General features: G+C 52.9%; 1 protein-coding gene and 1 pseudogene across 1 annotated transcript in view; one reads left to right on the top strand and one right to left on the bottom strand.

Annotated features, from left to right (window-relative positions):
- Window positions 1-8,793, top strand: part of PPFIA1 (PTPRF interacting protein alpha 1) — a 75,985-nt gene that overhangs the window by 58,361 nt on the left and 8,831 nt on the right. Inside the window, 3 exon segments of the mRNA XM_023524847.1 lie at window positions 1,353-1,434; window positions 1,539-1,739; window positions 8,589-8,764. Of these exon segments, the coding sequence (XP_023380615.1) occupies window positions 1,353-1,434; window positions 1,539-1,739; window positions 8,589-8,764 (459 nt within the window).
- On the bottom strand, window positions 7,182-7,300 carry LOC111732867 (annotated as a pseudogene).

Genomic DNA, 8,793 nt, shown 5'->3' with positions numbered 1-8,793 from the left:
GAAACGAGGTAGCGTTTAACTAGCGCAGGGATGGGTCATCCCACCCAGCGAGGCCCTTCCGCCCCCTCGCTCTGCCCCGCGTCGCTGTCCCGAGTCCGTGCGGGCACAGTTCTGGGTGGGCTCGGTTTCTTCTTCATTTACAAGTGGCTTTGCTAATTTTGAATGGGAAAGTTTGCTCTTTTTTTAATACTCTACTTGAGTTGTTAAGATATTCGCTACAACGTTACCATCACTGGTACGATTCTTCCTAGATGATTAGAACATTTTCAGGTGACCTAAGGTTGACTTACAGAACACTTATTTGAAATTTTATGTGACCATTGTGATCTTTAATTGTACGTAGACTTCGTAGCCTTCAGAAAAGTCTGATGCTGTGAATATGTTGAAGATCTGTTACGTATCTTTAGAAATAAAAGACTCAGCGATACGTTCTGTAGACGTTATTACAGAAAAGTGACTGAAAATGACCTAGGAATTTAAAAATGACTCGGGTGTCTAGGCAGGTGACGTAAGGGACCTGTCCTCAGCTCAGTCCTGTTTTCCAGGCTTTTCATTTTTAAAAAGAGTTCGTGCTTTTTAGAAAGCCTCGAGGCAGACAACACGAAGCGCGATCAGGCAGATGAGGCCGACGAGGCCGGTCGCGCTGCCTCTCACGCCACTGACTGCACTTTCAGCCGCCGAAGCCATTGTGCAAGCTGTTCCTGGGGTGTAAGGCACGGTTTGGGTATCTACAGTCAGGCATACGGAATCTCTGGCCCTGGGGGGCCCAGGACCCGTCCCCACGCGCTGCCCTGTGCTGCCTGGCACGGCAGACATCGGTGGGATTGAAGTCGGCTGCAGAGCCTGTGGGGTACAGCACGGGACGACCCGGCGTCATCATTTAACGAGGACCTTGTTGGCTACGTAGCAGCTAGAGTAGCACTAGCCGGAATCCAAGCCACCGCTGATCCTGAGGCCGCAGTCGCTGTTGGCAACCGCACCGTTGGAGCGGGACGCCTTGGAAGCTCGCTCAGAGGCGGCGCCCTCGTTCCCACCCAGGCACGTGTCCTTTGCCTTCGTCCCTCTCCCCCGGCTTAGAAGGGAGAGCGAGCCTGCCCTGGGTGTGAAGACCGCCGGGGTCGTTCGAGCTGCTGGTAATTCTTTAATCCCGCAAGCAGAGGGTTCCTCAGAGGCTCGTGACGAGTCGGTCCGCGCTGCAGCTCCAGACATTCTTTGTGTCACAGGCCGCAGCGGCATTCAGCAGACGGGCGGCAGGTGGCAGGAGACTGATGAGAACGTGCCCATGCGTTCTGCTCACTTGTGTTACGCATGCGTGTGACAGGCGTCCTCACTCCTGCACGTCTCATTTGCAGGCACGAGCTGCTCGAGGAAGCCCGCAGACAAGGTCTACCTTTTGCGCAGTGGGACGGGCCGACCGTTGTCGTCTGGCTGGAGGTATGGCCTTCTTTTCATCCCGGTTTAAATATGTTCCAGGTGTGACAGTCTGTCTGTTTCCTACGCTGAGCCTAACCTCTGGCCTCCCCACTTCCTGTCTCCAGCTCTGGGTGGGGATGCCGGCCTGGTACGTGGCCGCTTGCCGGGCCAATGTGAAAAGCGGGGCCATCATGTCCGCCCTGTCGGACACGGAGATCCAGCGGGAGATCGGCATCAGCAACCCTCTGCACCGGCTGAAGCTGCGGCTGGCCATCCAGGAGATCATGTCCCTGACCAGCCCGTCGGCGCCCCCCACGTCCAGAACGGTACGTTCCCGTCCGGAGCGCTGCCGCTTTCAGAAGCGGGCGGGCGCCTTTGCAGGGGTTGCTGCCCGCCCGTGGTGGTCCCCCGTCCTTGTTCACACAGCCAGTGTTCCAGGGTGAAGTGGTGGCGTTCAGAACACTGTGGCTTTGAATTTGTGACGCTGGGGATTAAAAGAGCCTTTACTGAATGTTTATAACAGCGTGGCTACAGCGGCGCTGTAATGTAGAAGTAGGAGTTTTTGAAAAGTAATTATCACCTTTAAGTATCGATTTATGAAAAGCGAGGGGACAAAGCTTGGCAGCCCCAGTGGATTGTAGCCAGTGCTTTGCTGTTGGCTTATTCGGCCTGTCGCTGCTTCCCACTGGAGGGCTGGAGGCCCTGGGGCGCAGGTCTTAAGCAGTCCACGAGTCTGCACGTGCATAGCAAGCCGGCCTGTGCTCGGCCTGTGCTCGGACAGTGCCGTCCCCCGGGGGCTGACCGCGCAAGTCCTTAAAAAGGGCCCTCCTCGTGGGAAAAGTGCAAAACGGTAACTGGGGGAGGAGGCGAGCCGCCCGCTTCCCCACGCTTCCCCACGCCGCCCCCCTCCCCCCAGCACCTTCCGCGGCTCCGGGAGAAGCCGGGCGAGAATCTCAGAGCCGCACATGCTTCTGCCTCTGCACGTTGGCCCAGCACCTGCCGCGGGCTCACAGCCGCGCCCCGCGCCGGGCGTCCAGGGCACTCGGTCGGCTCGTTTCCTTTGGTTTCTTAGTGAGAGGTTCACGTCCTCACCCGCTGCCCAGATGCGCTTGCCCCGGCGGAGTGCTGTGTCCCAGGCTCTGACCTGGTGCCTGCTCCCCAGCGGTTTCCCATCGGAGGGGCCTTTCCAGAAGCGAAGGTGCTGGGGCCGTTTCCCTGCAGTTTTAGTAGACGGTCTTGAAGGCCGCTTCTTGCTGAGTGGTGCTGAGGCGCCGGCCTCCCGGAGTGCGCAGGGTGCGGCCTGTCTCAGGCCATGCTCCTGCACCCGCCCAGTACCCGCCCAGCACCACTCCCCGCCTCTTCTGTCCCAGCCGAGAGGCCCTGTCATGGTGGGACACCTGCCGAGAATCGTCTCCCCGTGAGCCAGGGCTAGACTTTGTGCGTGCTCTCCGTCGTGCTGTCTGCAGAAGGCCGTGCTAAAGACCTGGGGTTGGCAGTCGCCCGAGAGTGACAGTTTTCTAGGAGTGCGCCACGTTCCCTCCACTTTAGAGCTCGCATATGAGATCAGGTGGTGAGCATGGCAGAGAAAGCTCTAGAAGCTGGGCCGTTCTCTGGGTGCTGCTGGCAGCGCAGTGTTGCTAAGGCGTGGTTATTCTCTGAGAGGGGGACAGCCTGTGCTGGTGTCTCGTTTTCTATACGGCACCTCAAATGACAGTGAAGAGACGGCCTTGGCCTCCAGCTGCTCCTTCATGTACCTGTGGCTTACGTGTCTGCCACCTTTCCTCTTTGTCACTGCTCCCTCGCTCTGGATGTGGTTGGTCACTGGGGTCGCCCTAGACCACAGGAAATGTCTGGTTAACGCACGAGGAGATGGAGACGCTCACAGCCACGCCACAGACGGTCAGTCACGGCCCGAGCTCGTCCCCTCAGCGCGCTCCCACCTGCGAGCCGCCCGATTCTTGGCCTTTTTGTGGAAAACAAAATTGTCATTTTACAGTAAATTGTTCCAGATAAGTACTTCCTTTAGGTGTCCTTTACGTGTGTAAAATACAATTCCTGTTTTATCTCATCTTAGATTTTTGTCAGGAACTTAACGTGGTAGACTGGCTCTACGTAGAATAGACTGGACTCTTCCCGCCCCCCCCCGCCCCCCCGGGAGACCTCAACTTAGCACCCCATTTTGGTGGTCGACCCTGGTCTTCTCCTTTTATGGGTGTGCTTGCCGTGGGAAGTCGGCTCCTTGCATGAGAAGTCGGAGTTACTGGTTTTGCACGAGTTCTGCATGACGCTTTTGACTTTTGAACCTGTCACCGGGTCGCTCCGCACAGGGCCGGCCCGGCCGCCCCGCCCGCCTCACTAACAGCGCTGTTCTTTTGCATCCCTAACCGTCGCCGACGTCAGGAGGACGCGGAGGGGAGCTGGGCTCAGGTTGGACGCTCTCTGTAACCTACTCCTCACTGTATGTACACAGCAAAGAGCTGGAGGGTGGAAGCTTGGAATTTCCTTTTCTCGGTATTTCTAACACCTTGTTCAGAATGCCGTTAACGATTTGAAAGCATTAGTCAGAGAGCACAGGATTAGCGGGCACCAAGAGCGCGTCTCATGGACAATTTTGAACGTTCCTCAGCTTTTCTCACATGGAGCCATGCTCGTTGATTCCGATGAACGGATCGCTTTGTGCGACCTGCGGTCTTTTGTACAGAGGCCTGTGGCCTTGGTAGCTCCTGAGAGCCTGCCTGTCAGTCCCTAGTGGGGTCACTTGAGTTACAAGATCTGCTGATGGGAAAGCTCTGTTCTGAGAAAGTTCTGACCCAAGAGCAGGTGTAGATACTCGCCTCCGAGTCTCCGTTTTGCGAAGCACTGTCCTCAGTGCCCCGCCGGGAATTCTCAGGAATGAAGCCTCTTCCGCGTCATGCACTTCCGGATTTCCAGCTCCCTGGTCGTTCGTCTCCCGGACAGCCTTGTCACGGCTGCCCTGCACCGTGCTTCCAGTCCGACTGAAAGCAGCATTGCTGTGTGACGTGCTGTCCACGTCAGCGACACAGAAAGCTTCAGGGTGTGGCAGGGTGTCGTCTGAGGCTCTCCTGAACGGCATTATGTGCAGGACTCAAGATTAGTTGTATATCTGAAAAAAATGGAAGCAGTTTTAGATAAAAAGTTTTCCTGGTCATCAGCTGACGGGTGGAATGCCTGTCCCCTGCTTGTGCTCCTGAAGTCCAGCCGGTCCTGTCACTTTGTAAACACAAGGGGCCAGGAACTGTAATGTGATTCTCTGAGCACCCACACCCCGGTTCCGTGGGGCACAACTCCAGATAAATGTCCCCATTAATTATTCAGCCTGGTCAGGTATCCCTGTACAAGGTCAGTGATGACCACTCGTGACTTTAAAGGTGCATTTCGTAATTACTTAGATGTCAGGACGCTCGCTAAGAAGCAGAGCCGGTCAGTACCTGAACGTGAAATCCGCTGCATCGGGGGCCCGAAGCGTACGTTTAAAACGCTGAACGTTTGCTCTTGGCAGTGGAAGTGTAAGCGAGGACGAGCCGTGCCGACCGTGCCCGGATTCGCTACGGTCGGTCTTCGGCGTGAGCAAGGGCCGCTCGCGCCCCGTTCCCTCTGCTGGGCGAGAGGAAGACGACGAGCTTCCCGGTGTCGGTGAGGCCGCCAGGCGCCGCCAGGCCCAGGACTTGGTGCGCCTGCCTCCCTGCAGCACGGACGCCAGCTCCTAACCCCGGGGGGTGCGCGATGGCCTCGGGCACTCGGGGGGACAACGCGTCGGCAGTGTTCAGAGCCATGGCGCCCTCTCGGCATGCCGTCTCTGCAGGGCTGTGCTGCTCGCCAGAACCTCGGTTCCGACCAGCATGGCCACAGCCCCCGCCGGCACAGCACCCCTCACGTTTTGCAGAGCTGAGAAAACCGAATCGCATTTCCGATCATTTCAACGATGAAAAATAGACCCTGTGCGGTGGGTCTCTCATAATGCAGATGTTCTCTCACCGCAGAGAGCCCTGTCACCTGCTTTTTCAGAAGGCTGTCGGCAGCCTGGTCTCCCCAGCGGCTCACATTCCTGACCACAGAAGCAGTATGAATAGAGTACGGAGTGAGTGGCAAAGGAGGAGGGCCCTTCTCCCATGGAATTTTCTATTTAGCGATTTCTTTGCATTTCGCGTCCGTTTAAGAATACGTAATCGGCCAGCAAGAACGCAATACCGCGTACTCGCGCTGCAGAAGTCGGGCCTACGAGATGAGAGCAAAGCCTGAAAGAGTGAGACCGTCGCACTGTGACGATGTAAAAGGTTTGAGTGTCCCTCGCTTAGGTTTCGAGCAAATAGTGCAACTGTTTTTCTATGAGAGTTTGAGCATCCTTGCTGGAGTCTGAGTCATCCCTTCCAGCTTGGTTGGTATAAATAATAAATCCGATTAGAGGCCACGTTTTCGAGACAGAACGCGGTGGTCGTGGAGAGCCACCGTGCCCAGGGACTCCGGGACTCACAGCGTTCCCGCAACTGTGGCTTCGCCCCGTGGACCGAAGGTCGTCAGTGCTGTCCTTCGATGTGTGTGTGGACACACGCACCGTGCTCGTTTCTTTTTTGTCGTGGAAAGCTTGCGTGTATCCTGCCAGATTCATCCCTGAGGATGTCACAGGTTTCGATGACATCGTAAAGGGTATTTTTAAATTTTCAATTTCCAGTATTTGGAAATACGGTTCACTTTTGTATATGGACCTCGTATTCTGCAACTTGACTGAAACGCACGTTAGTTCCGACAGCTAGCTTCTATACACTGTTTCTCCGTCGATAATCAGGTCATCTGCAAATAAAGACGGCTCTTTTCTTTACCAGTCCGTGTGTGTTTCGTGTCTTTTTCTTGCTTTAGGGTGGTGGCTGGGAGTTCCAGCACAGTGCTTATGTAAAGGGGTGCGAGCGCACGACTGTGCTCTGTCCTGATCTTGGGGAGGAGCATTCAGCCTTTCACCGCTAAGGACGAAGTCAGCGCTAGGTTCTTTGAGGGCGCCCTTTACCAGATCGAGGCAGGTTTCTTCCATTCCCAGCATGCTGAGCTTTCCATGAATGAATGGTGAATTTTGTCAGATGCCTTCCCGCCATCTTTTGAGATGATGTGGTTTGTTTTTTTCAGTCCATCGACATGGTGAACGTCGTCGATTTGCCAGATGTCGAGCCGCTCTCCGTCCCTGAGGGGAGCTCCACTTGTCATAGCGTCTCGTTCTTCGAATGTATTGTTGGTTCGGTTTGCTGAAGTTCCGTGAGGAATTTTGCGTCTGCGTCTAGGAGGGATAGTGTCCACAGGTTCTTCGTAATCTGTCTGTCCCATTTGGTACCAGGATAATGCTGCCCTTGTAAAGCGAGGCAGGCCCTTCTTCACTTTTTTGAGATATTATGTGTGGAATTGCCTCTTTTCTTTTTCCCGTGAATGTTTAGTAGGATTCACTAGTGAAGCCATTTAGAGATTTTGCGTGTGAGATTTATAAATTTGAGTTCTAATGGATACAGGTCATCGGTTTCTTACTGAGTGGCTTTCGTAGATTATGTTTTTCAAGGAATTTGCCAGTTTCATCTGAGTCGCTTCAAGTCGTTCACAGTTTCCCTTTACTCTCTTCAGTGCCTCTAGGATCTGTGCGCACATCTTCTCTTTGATTTTTATTTATTTATTCATTCATTCATTCATGCATTCATTTATTTTTTAGACGAGGCAACCCTTGGTGGTAAGGACCTTGTCACCTTACAGTCCCTTATTTTTTTTATTTTTTACGCCTCCAGCACCTGGTCTTCCTTGGTGGTCTTCCTTCCAAGTACTAACCAGGCCCGACCCTGCTTAGCTTCCGAGATCAGATGGGATCCGGCTTGTTCAGGGTGGTGTGGCCGTAGACTCTTTGATTCTTGATATCGATAACGTCTTCTCTTTCTTTTTGGATCACTAGTGAGGGTTTAATCGAGTTTATGGATAGTTACGAAGAACTAGATTTTAGTTTCGTCGTTTTATTTTTTATTATTTTTCTGATTTGTTTCATCGGTTTCTGCTCTTTTATTTTCTTCCTCGTCATTGCTAGGGATTTTATTTGTTCGAGTTTTTTAAGGTAGAATCATGGATTATCGATTTGCGACCTTTCTTCATTTAAAACGTAAGCGTTTAATTCTCGACAACTGTCAATTTCTCTCAGGCGCTGCTTCAGCGTGTCCCACGATTTTTGAATATATTGTTCATTCTCTTCCAGTTCAAAGTATGTTCTCGTTTACCCTGTAATCTCTTCTCTGACGTGTGGGTCAGCAGACGTACGTTCATTTCCAAACCCTGAAGCATTTTCCAGGTAGCTTTTCACTGTCGATTGCTAATTGAATTCTTTCACAGTAAGAGAAACATGATTTGTATGATTTCAGTCTCTCTTTGTTTGCTGAGACGTGTCTGCCGCATGCACTTGAGCAGAGTGTGTCCCGCTGCAGTGGGCGGGCGGTGTTCTGCGGATGCCAGCCAGTCCAGTCGGCTGGCAGTGTCGTTCGGGGCCTCCACCCCTCCTGACGTGGCCCCCTTGGCTTCCTCGTTCGACCCATTCTTGACTTCCTGAGGGAGGAGGGTCGAGGTCCTCGGGCTAGCCTCCCGCATCTGTCTGCTCTTCCTTTCAGCCTCATCGGTTGCTTCGTTTATCTCCTCTTTTAAAATTATTTTTTAATTCGCTTTAGCTGATTTTGAAATTAACAGTTGTGTGGTTAAGGAACTTTGGAAAATGAAGTGTGGAAAATAAAACTAAAACCGGCCAGAGGCATTTTTAATGAGTAGAGTCGGATTGATCCTTCAAACTTGTTCATGAGGCGTGGTCATTCTTTGGTGTTATTTGATTATACATGAAACCATTTCAGAAAGAGAATATGTAGTCAGTTATGGTTTTATTGTGGTTTGGTAAATAGGTTCAGTTTATAAACACAGTCATGATTTCTCATGGTATAATTCCTTCCGTATAAAATTTCGCTAACAGATTTAAAAGATAGTTAACAAGAGAGCAAATTATTTCAAAATGATAAAGAACTGTGTTGTCATCAGTTAGTGTAGCCTTTGCGAGTGCGTAATAGCTGAGAAATCCAGTTTACAGCGTATTCGAGCTGCTCTTGGGACCCCTTCCATGAGTTTCTCCTGGACTGATCGTGCTTCATCACTGAAAGCAGACGCTGGCCTACGGGGACATGAACCACGAGTGGGTCGGCAACGAGTGGCTGCCCAGCCTGGGCCTCCCGCAGTACCGCAGCCTCTTCATGGAGTGCCTGGTGGACGCACGGATGCTCGACCACCTGACCAAGAAGGACCTGCGGGGGCAGCTCAAGATGGTGGACAGTTTCCACAGGTAGGGAGACGGCAGGTGCTCCTCCTGGT

The sequence above is a fragment of the Pteropus vampyrus genome, unplaced genomic scaffold (genome assembly GCF_000151845.1).
Source record: "Pteropus vampyrus isolate Shadow unplaced genomic scaffold, Pvam_2.0 Scaffold501, whole genome shotgun sequence".
NCBI lineage: Eukaryota > Metazoa > Chordata > Mammalia > Chiroptera > Pteropodidae > Pteropus > Pteropus vampyrus.
The sequence above is the reverse complement of the archived record's forward strand: the minus strand, read 5'-3'. Positions and strand labels throughout refer to the sequence as shown.